The following is a 20452-nucleotide window of genomic DNA, read 5'->3' as shown; positions in this document are numbered from 1 at the left end:
ACTCTCCCGTAGCTGCAGCAAAGCTGAGTGAGCAAACTGGCAAGATGTGTGTTTGTGTGCTACACCTTCTGAGAGGCCAATTTAGTGATATTAAAGCAGAAAACCATCTCCCATAAAAACAGTCACTCTGTGGAATAAATGATTGTAACAATCTGCTCTCTCCAAATTGTTGCTGCTTGAGCTCCCCCATGTGGACTTCTGTGCCATTGTTAGTTTGCTTGCATTATCTTTTGAGTTCATTACATCTCCTTTTCTTTAGAAGACCATAGATATCTAAAAAGTCTCAGAGGGGTAGCCATGTTAGTCTGTAACTTTAATAACAACAAGTAGTCCTATGGCACTTTAGGCTATGTCTACACTATCAAGTTATTTCAAAATAAGTTATTTCAAAATAACTACTCCCAAAATAGCTATTTCAAAATAAACTTATTTCCCTTCAAAAGCAGGAGTTATTATTTCAAAATAACAAGCCCGTTATTTTGAAATAACAGACTTGGTAGTGTGGATGCTTGACTTGTTAACTCCCCTTCTTTCAAAGTATTTTGAAATAGAGCCCCAGTGTAGACATGCCTTTTAGAGATTAATAAAAATATATAGTATCATATTTTGTGGGTAAAACCCACTTAATGAAATGAATTGGAGTGGAAATAATAGAAACCAAGATATATATAACAACAGAAGAAGTACTTGTCAATTGTAGGACCTGTATTAATTAGGCTAATTAAGTGGGCTGGATGTGTCCCATTAATAGCTTTTGATGTGAAAATGTGGATGCTAAAAGCAGGAGAAATTGGCTTTGTAATGTGTAACCAGTTAATGTTTTTATTCAAGTCCAGGGTGACAGTGTCACATTTGTAGATAAATTCCGGTTCTGCAGTCGCTCTCTGTAATTGGGTGGTGAAATTCCTTTGTAGAAGAATGTCTACTTTTAAATCCAGCTAAGATTCTCACTCAGCTAAACCTAAAAAGTTTTACTTCACTGAGGATAGATTTCAGCCTCTCCAAAAGAGCAATCAAACCCCTGTGGAGTTATATCTCTACTTTATATTAATATTTACAAGGCTTTTCATTAGCTCCCAATAGGGGCAGCAGGATCATGTCCTCAGTTCTCCTTGGCTCAGGAGTGCCCCTCAGTAGTAAAAGAATAGCTGCCTGGGAATCTCTCCAAAAGTACAATGTACCTTTTAAATAGCTGATCATTCCAATCATTCTATAGACCTCAATGGGGAGAGGGAACAAATATCCTGCATTAAAGTCATGACTAAAAGTTGACAGTTCATCAGCATCCTGCATCTGGTTATTCCTTTCCATTCCGCATGGGCTACGTCTAGACTGGCATGATTTTCCGTTAAAAGCATTTTTGGAAAAGAGCATCTAGATTGGCACGGACGCTTTTCCGCAAAAGCACTTTTTGCGGAAAAGCGTCCGTGGCCAATCTAGACGTGGTTTTGCGCAAAAAAAGCCCCGATCGCCATTTTCGCAATCGGGGCTTTTTTGCACAAAACAAATCTCAGCTGTCTACACTGGCCCTTTTGCGCAAAAGCTTTGCACAAAAGGGACTTTTGCCCAAACGGGAGCAGCATAGTATTTCCGCAAAAAGCACTGATTTCTTACAGTAGGAAGTCAGTGCTTTTGCAGAAATTCAAGTGGCCAGTGTAGACAGCTGGCAAGTTTTTCTGGAAAAGCGGCTGATTTTCCGGAAAAACTGGCCAGTCTAGACACAGCCATGGTGTCTCCCTGACCCTAGTTATCATCGTCAGACACATTAATGGGGCTTTATTCATTACAGTTGTGTGTGTTAATAAGCATTTCTGGGAGTAAATACATTCACACTAACTGACTATCCATTGACAAGGTGAATATCATGCCCTCTCTTAAGGGGTTATTGTGGGAGAGCCACAGTTGTTCTTTTGGGGACAGCATCAGGATGCATGAGTTCCCCAGTAGTGTGTATGTGGCAGGAGGGCTGATCTGGTGCTGTTACAGAGACCGCATATTTCTGCAGCACAGGAAGCAAGATGGGGGATGAGGAATCTTGCACAAAGGAAACAATGCTCAGCTGTACAATTAGGCTCTTTATTTCTAACCCCCCTCCTCACTCTACTTTAGTGAAGGATTAAAAAAATAAAGAATTAGAGTGAACTTAAGTTTGATTTGTAAAAAGAGGCCGACTAGGAGGCAGAAGTCTGGCCTTGAAAATGAATTCTCAGGCAAAAGGGGAATGCAGTAGGGAGGATGTCCAGTTTAAAGAATAATAAAATAAGGGGAAGCTTCTAAGAAGGTCCCTGAGTGAGAGGGGTGACTGCAGATGGTTTTCAGTAAGAATTTCTCTTAAAAGGAGCCAGCATAGACCTTCCTACCCCACATACCTGTATTATCTCCATTTTATTTTACCTAAGGTGTAATGAAAAATCTGGTCAGCAGGAAAGAGGGAAAGAGAGGAGGTGGAAATACTATGGGGGGAAAGGAGGTTTTAAATCTTATTTGGATCAAATTTTAAAAGGAGAGTTGTCTCAAATCATTTGTTTGCTAGAGTGGTAACTGGCTATGACACTTGCTTGTGGCAGAGTATAAACGTTATGAATTTGAAGGTGGTTTGTCAGACCCTATACTGTCATTGTTGGAGTATGCCAGGATGAGACTGGCCTTCCTAGGTCTGACCTCTCTGTAAATATACAGATCACATGCTTATGAGTACTTGGTTACTGTATTGAGTGTAGTAAATGTCGTGTAGCAGGTCCTTTTGACCACGGCCTTGCGCGTATTGCCCATACTACCACACTAAAGCCCCTCACAAGAAAAACACAGGCCACTGAGGTGGATCCAGAGACAGACCTTGAAGTCCCTCGGGTGCTCAGCACAGTTCTCAGTAAACGGAACTTAACGAGGCAAGCACCCGGGCCAGGGGCCTTCAAGCCTCAGTAAACGGAACTTAACTTGGCAAGCACCTGGGCCAAAAAGATAAGAGTAGGGACACAAGCTGTTCCATACACTAAGTTAACGAGCACTAAAAAAACAGGACAAGATAGGAATAAGAGAAATGAGCTGTTATATACATCAGTTCACAAGCACCTGGAGCAGGAAAACAAAAAACATAGCTAGTTTTCACATGTGCCAGTCATGTCTGCATCAGGCACTAACCACAATGCCCTGAGGCAGACGTCATGTCACAAGGAAGGAACCCTAATATGGTACCGGATGTCAAAATTATAGTATAAAGCACCCTGAGCCCTAAGCTCGGGGAGGTTCCGTATCAAAATAGAAGGCACGTATCGTCCAGCCTAGCTAAGGGGTTGATCACCCAAGGCTGCCTCCCACCCACCGAATCATGAAAGGGTGTACAAATCCGGAGCATGCTATGCATTGTTTTTTGTCTGTGTATCGTAATTGTCACTGGGTTTGTAAGTATTGCTTAATATATTATTTATCAGCTTAGCAATAGTTAGTTGTATTGTATTAACCATATAGTATAATCAGGGCTCGACAAACTGTGTAATCTACTCACCCGTGGCGAGTAGATTACAACCTGGAAGAGCCGGGTTCGGGCAATCTGTGCATGCGCAGATCGCTGGACAGCGTGGCTGGCGAGCAGGGCTCGCCGCGGTTCGGCGAGCCCTGAGTATAATGGTACAAAACCTAGGTCTAAATAAGAACTAGGAGAAGAATTGAGGGATTGTTAAGTGAATAGGCAAACTAATAACTAACTCTACCGGCTGTTCCAAGATAACCATAGTGGGATTGGCTGTAGGAGGAGTTTTTATTATTGTTGTATTGACTTTTGTATTGACTTTCTTTAATGTATGTTTTATTTGCATGCTATGTTGTCTTAAACAAATCAAAGACAGTAATTTAATATAATCAGAGTGTAGTCAATAATAAAGTTTGAAATTGGTTAAGTACATTTAAGTCTCGGGCTTTCCTCCTTCGCGGCCCCAGTCCCTTGCCACAAAACACCACCCCTAGAGAATCTTTCGAGCCTCTGGTTCATCAGTAAATTGCTTATTGTTTAGAGTTGGTAGCCATGTTTAGAGCCATTTGGAATACCAAGGAATGCAGACCCAGGCTATAGATCAGCTCAGAGCAAAAAAACATTCTCTGAGCTCCCTCTGCTGCTCATCTAACAAACATTGGGCCTGATGCTGCTCTTAACATCTGCTTCTAAGCAACCCACAGGGTAGGTGAGTGTGGTTCTAACTTTCCCTGACCCATGCAGCCTCCAGAAATACTTTGGCCGCCTCTAACATAAGAGTGGCCATACTGGGTCAGACCAAAGGTCCATCTAGTCCAGTATCCTGTCTGCCGACAGTGGCCAGCACCAGGTGCCCCAGAGGGGGTGGACCGAAGACAATGATCAAACAATTTGTCTACTGCCATCCATCTCCAGCCTTTGACAAACAGAGGCCAAGGACACCATTCCTTACCCTCTGGCTAATAGCCTTTTATGGACTTAACCTCCATGAATTTATCTAGCTCTTTTTTAAACACTGTTATAGGCCTAGCCTTCACAGCCTCCTTTGGCAAGGAGTTCCACAGGTTGACTGCAAGCAGGTTGACTCTGGAGTTCATAGTGACCCAATTTTCTTACTGATTCTCCAATGAACAGATGTTGGCTCCAGGCAGAATTGGTAATCAAATGGGAATAAATCTGAAGCACATCCAGGGTTGCCTCGCTCTGGGTATCTAGCAAGACCCAAGGTAGAAGTTACTTGCTCAAGATTATAACAGCAGAAGAATTTTTTGAGGACAATGTCCAACCCCATGTGTCCTACCAGTAACTAGCACCTCCATGGACTGCTAGGAACAGATTCTAGATTTTCTGGCCAAAAATACTTATTTCTCCATCATCTCATGGCACTCGAGTCCAGTGTCTTACTCCTACACCCATTCGGTCTTAGGAATGTCACAAAGGCAGCTCTGTGGGCAGCAGGCACCCTCTTTCCCTTATGTGACAAGTGACAGAGTCCCAGCATAATGACTTTGCTTTATATGGTGCCTAAGTTAGATGGCAGGGTTAGTGTGCCTGCAAACAGGCAAGGCTAGAAATCAACCCAGCCCCCAGCACTGTTCTGCTCCTCCCTCCCATGTCTCTCTGGCCTTCCCCCTCTCTTCTGTCCTGTACTTCCTCATTCCTTCCCTATGGCAGGGACCCACATGCCACAGTGCGAAGAATCTAGATAAATGTGTAGATCTCATTGGGCTAAATGACTGAAAGCAACATTTTCCTTATGTGAGGTTGGGTAAAGAACTGATGTTGGCCAGAAGCAGCTAGAGGCATAGCTAGTGCCAGCATTGGCCTCTAACACTGGGTTGGCTCAACCTTGTTCAATAAAGCTTGTGAGTCAGGGGAACCTCTGGATTTCCTGTTGCTCCTAAAGGCCACCAACAGCATGTGGGACAATGGTGCCTTTGTCCTTCTGCATGCACTGTCCTATTCTCTCCCATCCCAAGCACCAGGCAGCTTCAGATGCCAGGGGATGAGGTAGAAGAGCAATCCCACTTCAGTGCCAAGCCTCTGAAACACCATAGACATACAGTGTGCAAAGGCCTTTATTGAAAGGGAGGGATGTGGAGCTACCTGCATTCATGAAGCTTTTGCTTAGGCTTGGATTTCCACATCCACATGGGACTCAAAGGCTCACCACACATTCTCTAGCTCAATGGGGCTGCTGGGTTCATCTCTGGCATAAGCAGACACGGCTATTGGAATGCTCCCAACATGGTGCAAGTACAACTGGAAGAGGAGCTGATCCCTGCTAGCATGGGCTGATCAGAGGGCTTGGGTAAGATGTGGGGGTGGAGGAAGGATCAGTATGATGAGCTGCCTCGAGGGAGAGATTAGTCAAGATCAGTGAGTTAAAATAAATAGCCTGCTGTTAAAATGCCAATGCTGAGCCAGGTCTGCGGGCCTAGTGCCAGCCCAAGGCTGCAATGTTGATCTTGACTGTAACTCTTCCTGCCCCCATCACTTCTTCCGGCTTTCCCGCTGCAGGGCAACTGCATGCTTCCGCAGCTGGCTCCAGCACTCAGGTATCTGCTGGCTGACTCTTGGCAGGCGCTGCAGCCTAACAAGGAGAAAGCAGGGGCACAGACCTTGTTTTATTCCCCATCCCAGAGCCCTCTGGGCTTTATCAAACCAGTTAAAGAGAAATCCGTGTGAATTAACCACTTTCCTCCAATGCAGATGGAGATACAGAGCAGCCGGACACTCTTCAGATGGGCTGCTCTGGGCTGGAATGCTGGCAGCAAGCAGCCACCTCATGTGTGTTCTTATCTTTTAGCCTTTGGGAGCACAAGCTAGTGTGCTGCATTGGTACTTGCTGTGAACTAAGCTAAGGTCTGCTGCAAACTTGTCCTTCTGTGGGTTGGTGATTTAAGCTCTGATTATTGGGTAATGGGGGTCTCCAATAGTGTTCATGCTAAGATTTTCCAACCGTGAGTGGAATTAGTTTTGGCTTGTGCCCTAGTATCGGTCATGTGCGCTGGTTGGGATGTGTGCCACTGTGGCATCCAATTTATTATCCTGTCCTCTGGAGCAGAAACCTGCCCCCCTCCCCTGCCATGCAGCATTTCCCATTCCTGGCACTAGCCACCAGAATAGACCCTGGGCCCCACTGCCTCAGTGGCTCCCTCACCACTTTGTCTCAGCCAGCCCCCTCTGCCAGAGCAGCTGCCTACCATGTGAGTCCTGCTGTGTGGCTCTCCAGAGGAGGTGGGCAAGGGAAGAATGTGTTGTGTGCAGGTGCACACCTTAGCAGAGACTATGGTCTCCAAGTTTAACAGTAGAAAGCAGACAGGAGAAGCTCTTCTCAGGGCAGAGCTATAGGGAGGGGAGGCACTACTGAGTTGGATGAAAGGCTTTCTGTGCCCTGAGCTAGCCCTCCACTCCATGGCCTCGGGCCTAGAAAAGCACTAGGTAACAGAATCCTGCTAGGCCACTTCATAAGAACGGCCATACTGGATCAGATCAAAGATCCATCTAGTGTTTTCCAATAGTGGCCAATGCCAGATGCCCCAGAAGGAATGAACAGAACAGATAATCATCAAGTGGTCCTTCCCCTATTGCCCATTTCCAATAAACAATTTTGATAAGCAGAGGCTAGGCATAGGCTTTTAAAAGTAACAGTGCATCCAGTAAGTGATGTAACACTGCCATCTAGTGACAATATGAGATAGCAAGGCCTCTGCCTAGTCAATGGTATATTTGCATCAAAGATGCAATACAAGAGTTCCCATTCAAGCAGAGAAACCTGCTGTGCCTCTTAAGTAAGGGAGGAATCTGTCCTGCAATTGTGTTCACAAGGAAACAGAACCATCTGGAGAGATCCCAGAGGCAGAGCTGGATGCTTGAGGAGGAGTGTCTGTCTGCTCTTTTGCATGGACACAGCTACCCTGTATAGCCCAGAGTGTACTCCGTTCTAACCCAAGGAATATAGGAACGAATCAAACCAGTGACCTGGAGTGACGATCCTGCCTCCGGCCGTTTTGGAATTTCACAGGTGCCCTAGGGTGGGACCTGCCCTACCAGGAGTTTGAGCAAAGTCTCAGCTTCCAACATTCCGGACTTCCTGATGGGAAAAACTTACCTTTCATGGAGGAAAATGTCACATCTCTCCTCCCAGGGCAGGTACTGCAGGGAGTCAGGAGGAGGCTCCGGTACTGCTGGGAAAACCTCCAGGGATTGGTAAGAATTAAAATAAAAAAGGAAGATGGAGCTTTGATTGTATTTGGTCTGTGGCGGGAGACCCGCCTGCTGCTGCTCATCTCCTGTGGACCGGAAGAGAAGACATGGCTGTCTCAGTGGGATATGCATTCTGCAGAGCCGTCACTGGAGGCCAAGAGCAACCCAAAGCCACCATGGAGCTGGCTGCACCAACCAGTGTGCACTGTTCCCCAGACTGCTCTGATTTCAACCTACTCAGTGGGAGAGAAGAAAATGGCCTCATTCAGAGCAGGGATCACTACCACTGACCAAACAGTCCTGAGCCACCAGCTGACCACACAGTTCTGGAACTGGTGTGCTAAAAATAAAAACATAAAAATGGCCGCACTGGATCAGACCAAAGGTCCACCTAGCTCAGTATCCTGTCTGCTGACTGCGGCCAATGCCAGATGCCCCAGAGGGAATGCACAGAACAGGTAATAGTCAAGTGATACATTCCCTGGTGCCCTGACAAACAGAGGCTAGGGACACCATTCCTACCCATCCTGGTTAGTAGCCATTGATAGATCTCTCCCCCATGAATTTATCTAGCTCTTTTTGAACCTGTTAAAAACCAGGCCTTCACAACATCCTCTGGCAAGGAGTTCCACAGGTTGACTGCGTGTTGTGTGAAGAAATACTTCCTTTGGTTTGTTTTTAAACCTGCTACTTATTAAAAAGCCTGTTTGAGGCTCCCAGTAGGCCTCAAGAAGCCACCAAGAAGCACAGACTTAACACAGCTGGCGCTGCCACCCCTGGGTGGGCTCAAACCACCTTTTAGCTAACAGCTGAACACACTGACCCACTGCACCACAGAGACGTTCCAGCATGGATATCCTTACGTTGGGGCTTAAACAGCACATGCTGGGGCTGGCAAAAAGCTAGCTGAGCATGTGGAGTTTGGTCCTCCTCCCTCTTCTTCCCAGTTGCTTCATCACCCTGGAGCAGCTACTAATATAGCAATGCTTTCCCAGTGTCACTTGCAGCAGTGGGCTACCTGGACAATTATCAGAAGGGATGTTCTAGAATCACAAATGGGAAGGAGGAGGGGCAGGCCATTGCTAATAGGAAGAGAGGTACAACCAACTGATGGAAAGTAGGACTGGAGATGTGTAGAAAACATTCTCTCACCTAACATGTTGCCCACCCTTTAGAAAGCTGAGGACCCCTGCAGCAGCTGACAGAGAATGATACAAGCACTCAAAGATGACCAGAAATTCAACCCTCAGGTTGCTGTTTAATCCTAGCAGCTGCTATCTCCGGAAGACCAGTTGCAGGGAAAGGAGAGGCAGCCAGTCTACTCAACCTGATACCCTGGTCTAATCCAGCCTGGGCAGTGACTGAAGCATGGGACTGCAATCCCCATGGCTCCAGCAATGATGTTTAAAGATTTCAGTCCCTGCTGCCCCATGCAAGTCCTGTTGCTTCACACTAGCAGGAGGCACTGGAAGGCCAGCGCACGGCCTGTGAGCAGCTTTCAGAGGGGCCAGCATACTGATGGATACCAGTGCATCAATGCTGTACAGTGCTAATCTGCCTGGTGTACAGGGCAGTTTGTACAGATCTTGAAGCCATCAGGGGAGACCCCATCCCCATTTCATATTGTGAGTTGATTCTTCCACCTCCTAGGACTTGCTAGCTTGAAACCCTTGGCAGGAGCTAGAGCTCTGTGACCCTCCTTCCCCTCCCACCTGTGACAGGAGCAGGTTGTTCCCTCCACCTGCTCCCATCTGTATCAGACTCCCTACCTCGGAGGAGCAAGCATTGGCTATTGGTATCCAGGGTAAAGACTGGCTGCCAGGGGGATGCCACTGTGTGAGAAGGTGGGGTGATGAACTGGCAAACAGTCTGTGGCGTGGCCGTGTCTGTGAGGCACACTGTGCCGTCCCAGGAGAACACCAGCACCTGAAATAACAACAGGGCACAGAAGCTGCAAGGAGAGCACTTGCAAGGCTTACGTCCTGGCTCTGAGTGCCCTTCCCATGTCCCTTGGCTGAGACCCTGACAGCCTCAGTCCTTCTGCCCTAACAGGATGCAGAAACCCTGCAGCCCAGAAATGAGATGCATGGGCCAGAGCTGCCCAGAGAGCCCAAGGCAGCAGTAGCAGCTGTGCAAAGGGTCGGGAATGAGGTGCAACAGCAGAGCAGAGCTTGCTCGGTGCTTGCTGTGCTAGGGCTGGCTCCAGCCAGATTCTTTTAAGCGTTTATTTTCCACCAGGCCCTTGTGCCTGTTTTGAAATGGATGTCCATCTCCACTAGTCATGAGGCTCCACATTCCACCCGTAGCTTATAACTGGGTTGGGCTGGACTCTCCATGCCTTAAAGGACTGGGATTTCCTGGGGATGCTTCCCCTCAGCCCTCACCCAGTCCTCCGTGACAGAGACAAGCTGCTAAAGCTCTTCCCCCCAAGGCCCTACACTCTGGCATGCTCTTCAGAGGACACAGTGCCCAGAAAGGATGACTTGCAACACTCACTGCACCCGGTAAGGCTGGAATTGGTGCTACAGCACTGATGGTCTGATCTGGGTCTTCAGGCCTGTAAAATAAACCCATCCTTAGGATGCTGCTTGGGTGCAGACACAGCACTTTGTGGAACCATGACAGCAAGAGCTGCAGTGCATGATGTAGGGGTTGGTATGGAATTTAGGCCAAATGCTACCCTACTGAGATCAGCAAACTGGGACTGGCCCTTCCCCCAAAGCTCTGATTGGCTAGAGCACAAGCAAACAGGAATTGGGCAGGCGCAGGTCAGGGAATTCCACCCCAACCTCTGTTCCACGCTTTTCCTGGGAAGATGACAGAGAAGGCAACAGCAAGACCTCCAGGTGGCTACAACAGGGACAGTGCTGGCTGAGCCATGGCTCCAGGCAGGGCTGGAGGGACAAGCCAAGGGCAGCCTGAGCCTGTGGTCTCATGAGCCCATATCACCATGTGTATCAGCCAGAGCCTAGAGGGAGGAGATGCCCTAATCCATGCCTGTAGGACTGATCATAGCATTGTGATTGTATAATTACTGCTAAACAAAAGGAGTTGCTGTAAACCTGAGTGTTTGCTACTGACAATGGGGCAGGAGAGTTTGCTGGGTGGATCCCTGCCTTCCCCAAGGCAGTGGTGGGGTCTCCCAAGAAGAGGGGAGGTCTTTGCAAATCCCTTCTAGAGGAGGGGGACCCCCACTATGCTACTGAGACAACTGGCCTGTCACCAACCTCTGTGGGACCTAGCAGACCCCACCTCACCTGTCTGCCAGGAGCACAATCCTGGACTCTCTCAGCTTCGACACTGTAACCAGGTGGAGAGACCCATCTGTACACAGAACAAGAAGCTGCACTTTGGGGCTAGGCAGCTGGTCGCTTGGAGCTGTAGGTGTCTGCAGGAAGTGGATAGCACGGCTGAGACATCCCTCTGGAAGGGCAGTCACACTTAGTGGGAACCCTGGGAAAGGCACAAGCACTCAACAGTTAGAAACAAAGCAGCGAAGAGTTCCAGGAGTCAGCACTGAATCTGGCCCCGGTGAGCTGTGTGGAGCTCCACCCCGCGTCTCCATGATGAAGTACTGAAGAGCTTGTAAGTACCATAGCGAGCTAGTGACTTGCATAGGATGGGTGTGGAGCACAACACCATCTTACCAGCATGGCCAGGAACTGGGCCATCTGTTTTGGGCTCATTTTTCCCACTGTCCTCCTGGCTATAGCACAGCGTGGCTCGGCTGCCACCAGTATTCCCGGTAAGCTCTGCACTTGGGCAGCCACCCAGGAGAGATTCAAATGCTGCCCAGATGATTGGCAGAGTACCCACAGTTGGCAGCAGGCGTTTCTACTGGAGGTGAACGTCCACACGTATTGGCGCACATAACAAAATGTATCCTGCACATGGATGGATAAAACTAGAGGGGACATTGGTTGACACCACCTCAGCTTTGGCTTGCGGGACCCAACCTTTACATTGCCTTGTGGTGGTATCACAGTGTGATGACGCTGCACTCTCAGGATATGGAGTTGGGTGGGACTGGTGCTGCTGCAGTGTAGTCACAGTTTCTACCCAAGTGCAGAGTAGGGCAGGCTCTTGGACTTTGCGACAGTCGTTGCAGTACAGCCCAGTGATGCTACGGACCTGTCAGCGTGAATCCTGTCACAATGTGGTGACATGTCAGGCCCAAAGACAGTGTAAGGCTATGTCCTCAAAATGGGGAATGTCCCACAAAGAGTCAGGCAGGGCACTCATAGCCTAGCTGCCACAAACATGACTAGGGCAGGGCAGCCCCAAATGCATTTTGGTGTCACTCTCTTGCAGGATGGGATAGTTCTGTCAGAACTGGAGCTGGCCCCTGAAAACCCAGGCCATGTGGCATGAGAGACTCTGCGACTCAGCTAAAGCCACCGGGGATGTTTGGCCAGGTGTTCCCAGGGAGCAAATGAGCCTGCAGGTTTTTTGGAAAATGTTCTTGAAAGCCCCTCTATGATCCCCAGCGTGCACATCAAGACCCCCAGGCACTAGGGAGATTCCCCTGCCAGCCTCCCTCAGAGACTCCCTCAGTTCCAGCAGTGGAAGAGCACTCACCTTGACATTTGTCCCACACAGTTATCGTCCCATCTTCACATGCCAGAGTCAGGTAAGAGGAGCAGGAACTGACAGCTGAGCAAATGATTGGAGCAGCACATGGCCAGACAATGTCAGGTTTTAGCTCCGCATCTGCGGGGAGAAGCATGGCCTCTGAACAGCTGAGTCTCTTCTTCAGGGAGATGGGGATTCTCCCTCCCCACCACACACACATGAATCCCCAGGATGTGTTAACCTTCTGGGGATGAGTACACTGGGTGAAGGTCAGGAGTCACCCAAAAGAGTGGCCTCACTTGGGACGCTGTCCATCTGGGAACCTGCACCATGCAGCTGCCACCCTTGTGTAGTGGAGACACACGAGCCATAGAGCCAGCTCCTCTCCTCTCCCATAACTCACTTCCCCTAGCTAAGGAGCGCTGGCTCAGCCCCCTCTCTGGGCACTGGCCAACTGGGAGAGAAATGAAGTACCTCCTGCCCCCAGCCATAGGGATAAGGATGCTGCCTTTACAGGGTTCCCGTCCCAGCTTGTCTGGGAGAGCAACTCCCTTCATGGTGTCATTAGACTTTTTGTCCTTAAGCCCCCTGCTAGTACCTGGCTATGGTGGAAGTGTCCTCGGGTTAGACACCAGCTGTGCTCTAGGCTGAGTGCTTGCTGCTCATTGTTGTGAATTACTGAATCACAAACGTCAGTCTGTGGGAGACTGAGCTCAATGGGGAAAAACACACAGGCTACGTCTACACTGCTGGGGGGGGGTTCGGCAGAAGATATGTAAATCGTGCTCTCATATGCATATCTCCCGCAAAAAGGACCTGCAGAAGATATGCAAATGAGAGCATAATTTGCATATCTTCTGCCAGAAAGCCTCCCCAGCTGTGTAGACATAGCCACAGTGTCCTGCCACGGTGAGAGGTATGGAAAGGTAGGCCCATGCCCTCTGAGAACCGTCAGCTCACCAGTGGGGACCCTACTCAGAGAGAGAGAGATCCTAGGGTGACCCTACTGGGAAAAGTCAGATGATCCCCAGCGGCTGCTGAGTTAAATGGAAAAGGTCAGTGCAGAGTTAAAGGGGAAAGCCACTTTCTTTTGAAATACACAGCAGCAGTTTGAAAATAACCATACTCCCCCCCACCAGCTCCATTTCTCTTCTTACCTGTTTTCTCCTTTGGTGGCCGAGTGAGTAAATACAGGCAGAGATTGTGGCTTCCCTTCCAATGCACGCTGATGCCAATGGGTACGTCTGGAAAAGGGAGCAGGAAGAGGGGAGTAAACAGCTCAGAAACCTCGGGTGCTTTCTCTAAAGACAACCCCAGGAATTGAGGGCATCTGAGCTACACAGAGATGTCTCCTGTGCCAGCTGTATCGTTAGCCTAGCAGAAATTTGTCTGGGTTCTGCATCCCTTGGCATTGCTCATTCAGGGTGAGAAACCAAACAAAAATTCTTCTTCGAGGTGATATTTTCCCCCGCCTGGCTGTGTCACACCCTCCTCCACCAGTTTCTCCCCCACACCTGGCAGTCCCCATTACAACAGATGGTCTAGACAGGAGGAAGCCCAATCCACTCAAACCCTCTGAGGACACAGAAGTGATTGGAGAGAGAGAGAGACGCTGTGTTCCTGCCTTCAACAGCCATCCCCCCAGTGCCAGCATATACTGAAAGCAGAAGGCACCTTGCCTATAACAATTTCCTTGGGGCCTCCACCATACTGATTCGAGTGATGAGACACTGGTGCAAAAATGACAGGCTAATGTCCTGGTGCCTGGTACTTGCCTGCCTGAGGACAGGACCTGCTGGTTAAAATGCTGGTGATACCAATTAGTTCAGCCAAAGCAAGGCTGTTTCTTTCACTGTACCCCTGAATTCTACCGCAGCCAAGCTGACACGGTGACTCAGCCAGTCAGGAGCACAGGGCATGCTCAAACGTGTCCAAAGTGGGAACCACATCTTAACAGAGAGATTGACTCAGAGAGACTTCCCCTCCCGTTCCCTATGGCCTAGCCCTGCCTCTCTGATACTTGCAAACCCAGAGCATCCCTCTGACAAAGAACCATTAGGAAAGCATTTGTGTATTTGGGGTTTCTTTAGTGCAATAAGAATCATCTCTTGTAAAGAAAAGTGAATCATGAACCACCAGAAGGCAGAATGCAATGGCATCTGTTGTTCCTAGCCTACGGAAGTGCCCACTTTTGGAGAGAGATTAGAGAGAAATCATGTTGGCTCAGGCCCACTATGGAAGTTCCATGCTTTGATTAGGATCACAGGAAAGTAGCCAAAGATGCATCTAGTCCTGCATCCTACCTCCCAGGGTGACCAATGTCAGATGCTACAGAAGAGACTATACATCTTCTCTTTTGTAGTAACATACCACGGAGCAAGTTCTTATGAAACTAGCTGGCATTTCACATATGCCTAGTGCATGAGGATTGATCGCCCTTATCACTTTCACGGCTTATGTATTTGTAGATGCTATTCTTTCTCATAGCAATGACTGGTCTAGGTTGAAACTCAATATCCTGAAGCAGTGAGTTTCACAGGTTAATTATGTATTCTGTTTATATTACCTGGCTGTGCTTTGATTTCAGGTCCCAGCTGCAGTATCCGGTCGGGCAGCAGAAAATGAAACACGGCATGGCTGAGAAAGGAAGGGACAATAAATACATGCTATGGAAATATCTTGATAAACTCAATAAACAATTCAACACAATTAGGAGTGGCTGTGGCCAGCCCCTCATAGCTTGGGACCAGGGAGCCAGCCTCTTGGGCCACCATTCAGAGTAGCAGTTAAGAAGTGCCCCGAGACAGTGGTGTGTGATGACAACTCTGAATCTCTGGACTGAAATGCCAGCATGCAAGAGATAGAGACACACTTGCATGAGTCTCCCTCTCACCTGGGTTTCTCCTCCTTGCTGTCAGGCTCACTTTCCTTCTCCAGGTGCATTTGGAAGGTGCTACGAAAAATTGCATCCTGCTGTTCCCATTGGTAGTCTTTGATCATGTGATTCTGTCCCAAGCCAATCACACTGCCATCATCAATCTTCATCAAGGCTTCTAAAGGGCTTTTGAATGTGCTTCCTGCTCCAATTGCGAACACCAAGGGGAAGAGAGAGAGCCGCAGAAGGAGCAGAATGCATTGAGATCTAGGAAAGCTCTTGGGGAAGGGATAATCATTTCCCTTTCATTTGCGCTTACGCCATCAGGGAGGTGAGGTACTTGAGTCCATTCTCCTCCTTTGGGTGAATCCACCTCTCCTAGGCCTTTGAGCCCAGCCCCTCTACAAAAGCAATGGTGACTGCTTTCTGCCTCAACTATCTTTGAGGCATAGGGCCTTGCCCCAGGTTGCCTCTCTCTCTGCTCCTCTCTCTGTATAGCTCAGGCAACCAGACTGGGCCTGGCACTGCTTTTGGTAAAAATAAAGCTGGAGGGAGAGGAAAATCTGCTTAGACCAAGCAGTGACGGGAGAAGAGATTCAAAGCTCCATGAGGTAAGAATTATAGATGCATGAGTGTGTGCCATAGCCACTAGCTCAGAGCTTTGGCTACAAGTGGAGCTTTTGGGCACCAGTGTAATATACATACATAATCATTAATAGAGGTGATGCATCAATAATGCAACTGGGGTGCCAACAGCTGAGTAAGCAGCGAATCCCACTCCAGGATCAGAGATGAGCCACAGGGGAAAGGGAAGGGTGGTGGTTTTACTGTGATTGTTGATTTTTATGTTGCTACCCAGCCACTCGGGCAGAGAGAAACACAAACACACAGAGAGGCCCAGCTGTTAGTACTTAATCAGACTTGACTAAATTCCCACTTCACCACCAAAAAGGGGGGGAGGGAGGTTGAAACAAGGCGCCTGACCTGTCAGAGGTTTGGGCGACTTGATCTTCAGCAGCAGCACTGGGAGACTCAACTTACTTTCAACTCTATTTGTAGACATGGGTGATTCCTGCAAGGAAGAGACAGCCACTCTGAGCACTGGCACTTTCAGGAGCTGCTCTGTGGCCTGTGCTGTCCCTTGCCACCACCACCAAAGTTGTCATAGCTGAACCCCTGCAGAATTGCTCGCCTGGGAATCAAACCTTCCCGCCAGAAAGGGTTTGTAGCATTCACTTCCCAAGCCTGCCACTCCAACTGTCACCGTGTCCACTACACAGGCCACGTCCTGCCAGCCTGAAGGAGCACACACAGTCCCATGGGATCCTGCTTGCATGAGTGCTAGACTTGGCTAGGTACCTGCACAGGGATTGTTGAGACTGAGGACTTAGCTGTATGCAAGGGGAAAGGAAGTTCTTAACACAAGTACTTGGAGCAGTAGAGAGGAATTTTAGTTGTTCCCTTGGGTCAGAGCCATTGGGGATGGGGAGCTGGTCTATCACTGTTGAAGAGCAGCGCCTGTTAAAAGGCAAAAGCAACCCCTGCTGATCTGGGGTTTGGAGGGGACTAGCCCAGGTGAACACTGGAATGGATCCACTGGATGCTTGGAACAAAGAGTGTGGCCCAGATTCCTCATGCTCCTCCCTAAGAGCTGGGATGCAGGGGGTTCCAGGTGCAGCCACCAATTTAACATCTATAATCTGCCCGGAGATCATGGTAAGTTCTCACTCAGGTCTTCATTACCATTTCTGCAGAGCCCTCGCCCGAGAGTTCCAAACTTTTCTGCCAAGGAAATGCGAGGACTGTGGTTAATTCACACAAGCTGGCCATGGTAATTCAGAGCATCCCCTTCTCCACCTGAACAAGTAATGCTCTGGCACACAGCCAGGTCTTCTCTTTGGCATGGGACTGAAAAATGAAGCCAAATTAAAGAGGCCCAGACTGGAGGATCAGCTTCTGTGGCTCACACTTGGAGATCCCACACCCAATTCTCAGTTACACTATGGCCCTTTTTGGCCATTCTGCCAGCCTGAAGGGCATTGAAGGGGGATAGAAATGGCTCCTGAGAAACTACTCTGCACTGGACACTTCCCCACGTGGGGGCAACACTGAATTCTGGCCTCTTAGCCAGAGGAACCTTCTTGTAAATTATCTTGCAGGTGACAACAGTGACCCAACAATACAAGGGGCTTGTGAAACGTGGGCTGGGTGACGATGCCTCAGCTCTTTTCCCCATCAACGTGCTGACAATCCTCAGCCTGTTCGACACTGAGGTTGGGAGAACAGCGGCGGGGCTGGGAGAACAAGGCTTCTGGAAAGAGATCTAGGTGAAAGGCCAAGACAGAAGATATCACAGTGGGAAAGAAAAACATTTTGTACCATCGATGTCTGGCTGAACCGCCTCTCCCTCAAAGATGATGCAGCTGCAACTGCCTGGGCATGGTCTGTCTCCTTCAGCCAGGAATCCTTAGGCAATCGGTAGATCTCCAGCCAAGCCTCTGTGCTGCCTGCATTGGGAAATTGCATTGAGCAACTGGAAAGGAGGAGAAAAGGTCTCTCGGGCAAGAGGACTCTGCTGTTATGTATCCTCAAGAATGGGATTAGGGTTCCCTTTCAAATGTAGGATTCCCCAGCTCAGATCCCCACAAAACCCCATGTGGTGGGTGCTGATCAAGGGACTGGAGCTATACCCACTGGTGGTCTCCTAATGGCTGCCTATAGGGTGTCACATGTCCTGTCTTTCTAGCCCTCAAGTTTCCACCCAAGCCTGCTTGTGAGGCACAGAGACCCTGTTGGAGCAGAAGGGGGCATTCACATGAGCTCATGTGGTCCTCACAGCTCTGAGGCTAGGAGATCCCCATACTTTGTTGAGGATTGTTTGCAGCAACAGGTTTGAGGAGAGCATCTCTCTGCAGTTCTCCAGCCTGTCAGGAGAGAGCTTTTCTGCATGCAGGCCTATACGCCCTCAGTGTAAATGTGGGGTCTGGGGACAAGGTTGGTGATTAGAGAAGGAGGAGGGAGTCTGCTTTGCTTTTGATGGCCTGTCTGGCAGCCCAGAGATATCACTGACCAGCCCCAGAGCGAACTGCTTTCCAGGATTAGCTGGCCACTTGGGCTGGGTCCCTGCCAGGCCTTTGGCAGATGAAAGAGAGGAGCAGCGTCCGCTCTCCTCTGCTGGAAGGACACATGAGGGCACTGGGGAACCCCAGAGGATGCTCCCTAGGCTGGTGAGTTGCACCCATTGAAACAGGACAGCCAACATCTGACACCACAAATTCTTCGGACTTGCCTTGCAGCAGGACGCCTGCATAATGGCTCCCGTGGGAGAGCTCTGCCACCACACAGGTGTTTCGCTTGCTGATCTCTTCCTGTCAAAGAAAGGCATGCTGGCATCAGAACAGGCCAGGGCTGCTGAGCAGGGATAGGGCCTCTAATGCACCTGGGGAATTTGACAGGTGCCAGGAGAATGGGTCCATGATGAATGTTCCATGTACAGAGGGTTGGTGTGGGAGCAGGAGGGGGAGGAGATGTACTTGTTCTTGAGGGTTTACTCCTGCACCCCCTAGTGCTCCCAGATTCTCAGGTAGGGCTCATGACCAGAGGTGCCTTTTCCTATGTGCATTGGGCTAAACAGATGTGTCCATTTCCTTCAGCTCCACATCTCAGCAGAGTCATGCCCCCAGTGGCTTAGCACAGCGAGCTTTGCATTGGGCTACCATTGAAAGCCACCCTGGAGCACCAGTAGGTGCAGAATGTAGCTTCTGCAGAGACAGGGAGAGGAGCATGGATGGCAGGTATCCAGGCATGGCCCTGCTCACACTTCACCCCCAGGATCCCACTTCAGCTGTGCCACCCAGCTTCCCAGAGGTGGGGGGGATACTACAGTGGCACGACACATTCTCCCTCCCAGCACTCTGGTATTGGGTAGAGCTGGGGGGCAGAGGGCTGTGGGCACAAGCCAGCTTGGAGCAGGGGCTGGTGGCCATGGGATGGGGCCTCTTGGTTCTGAGGTGTGTGAAAGGGGCAGGGTGTTGGGTAGAAGAGGCAGGGATGGGAGCTAGCTTTCCCCAGCCAGTAATTCACATGCCGCTCAGAGAGGAATGTGGAAGAAAGGTAAGACGGTTGCAGTGACATGAGCAGAGCAAAGGTAATAAAGGCAGAGAGTGCTGAGAGCCTAGACTGAAAGGGGTTAGTTTGGGCAAGGCCTATGGTTTGGGTCCTCAGTGGGGACCCTTCAGCCCCGAGAGGCTCCTCCCTGAGGCTGAGCAAAGGCCCATGGTTCCTTTGGCCATAGGCACCAATGTGTCTATGATTTCTGTAAGGCTGTGTGGGCACTGGTGGGGCCTGTTGGGGTGTTTGCGGAGAGCAGACCTGTAAGGTCCATGGGCCTGGTCCCCAGCCAGAGGGATGCTCTGAAGTCAGAGATGGCAGCAATAGAATGTCCTGCTGCCCTGTGGGGTTTGTCACAAAAAAGATGTGCAGTGTACGGCATGGAAGGGCACCAGCTCCATGAGGACAAGAACCTGTCATGTCACCAGAGTCTTGACATGCAGCTACCCCCTGCAAACAGCTAGGGAGGGCTGAGGAGCATCACTGGCTTTGAACTTGCTAAAGGGGATGTGAAAACAAGTACAAATTATTCCCCAGCCTAGTGTCTCCCCCCCCCCCCCCCAGCTCAGAGTCACACCTCCCCTGTGCCTGAGTCCCAGCACTCCTGTCTCTGTGCCTGAGTCGCTCTGATCCAGCCTGCCAGAGCCAGACTGCACATTACTGGAAGACAGGCTGCTTTAGTGCTGAGCTACTTTGATCCTGAATACTGATGCACCCCTGGAAGGTTGACATCTCAGAGAAGATTCTGGGTATACCCCGGGGTCTGTCGCAGGAAATGGGTTCATGCGCCATTGACCCAGTTAAAAGGATCTGATCTCCAGGCCAGCTGCTGCCCAAAGCAGTGTGTTTCCTAAGTGCTGTTAGTAATCATGATTATTTATTACACAAAGGCTTTTGCCTCAGTGCCCATAGCACAAGTAGAGGACTTACGGCTTCATTCAGGACTTTAATGAGCAGCAGGCTGTCCTTATGAAAATAAAAGAGCCGAGCAAGGCCTGGAGGAGAAAAACAGAGGCAAGACGTGAGTGGGAAGACAGTGAGGGGTGCAGCTTAGCTCCTTGGGAGGCTGCAGTAACAGCACTAAGTGCCTTCTCAAAAAACAGGACTATGTAGCACTTTAAAGACTAACAAGATGTTTCAGCTACACCAGACTAACACGGCTACATTTCTATCACTATTCTAAGTGCCTTCTGTGGTTCTCAGAAGATTCGGCCATG

At 49.4% G+C, this 20452-nt stretch overlaps 1 protein-coding gene across 6 annotated transcripts in view; it reads right to left on the bottom strand.

Annotated features, from left to right (window-relative positions):
* Positions 1–1569: 1569 nt before the first annotated feature.
* The window catches only part of WDR93 (WD repeat domain 93), a 24438-nt gene continuing 5555 nt past the window's right edge, over positions 1570–20452 (bottom strand). For 4 of the 6 annotated variants that reach the window (XM_075897090.1, XM_075897089.1, XM_075897092.1 and 1 more), the window contains exons 4-16: positions 20166–20230; positions 18411–18493; positions 17505–17628; positions 16110–16197; positions 15144–15327; positions 14817–14887; positions 13408–13494; positions 12257–12388; positions 10936–11131; positions 10175–10235; positions 9448–9604; positions 7584–7764; positions 1570–6062 (exon numbers count right to left, since the gene is read on the bottom strand). In XM_075897090.1, the coding sequence (XP_075753205.1) occupies positions 5963–6062; positions 7584–7764; positions 9448–9604; positions 10175–10235; positions 10936–11131; positions 12257–12388; positions 13408–13494; positions 14817–14887; positions 15144–15327; positions 16110–16197; positions 17505–17628; positions 18411–18493; positions 20166–20230 (1529 nt within the window). In that variant the 3' untranslated portion in view covers positions 1570–5962. Of the gene's footprint in view, positions 6063–7583; positions 7765–9447; positions 9605–10174; positions 10236–10935; positions 11132–12256; positions 12389–13407; positions 13495–14816; positions 14888–15143; positions 15328–16109; positions 16198–16868; positions 16908–17504; positions 17629–18410; positions 18494–20165; positions 20231–20452 lie in introns of those variants that run through there. The other 2 variants (XM_075897094.1, XR_012895732.1) reach the window with 2 other exon arrangements.

The sequence above is a fragment of the Pelodiscus sinensis genome, chromosome 14 (genome assembly GCF_049634645.1).
Source record: "Pelodiscus sinensis isolate JC-2024 chromosome 14, ASM4963464v1, whole genome shotgun sequence".
NCBI lineage: Eukaryota > Metazoa > Chordata > Testudines > Trionychidae > Pelodiscus > Pelodiscus sinensis.
Note: the sequence above shows the minus strand (reverse complement) of the source record. Positions and strands in the feature narration are given on the sequence as shown.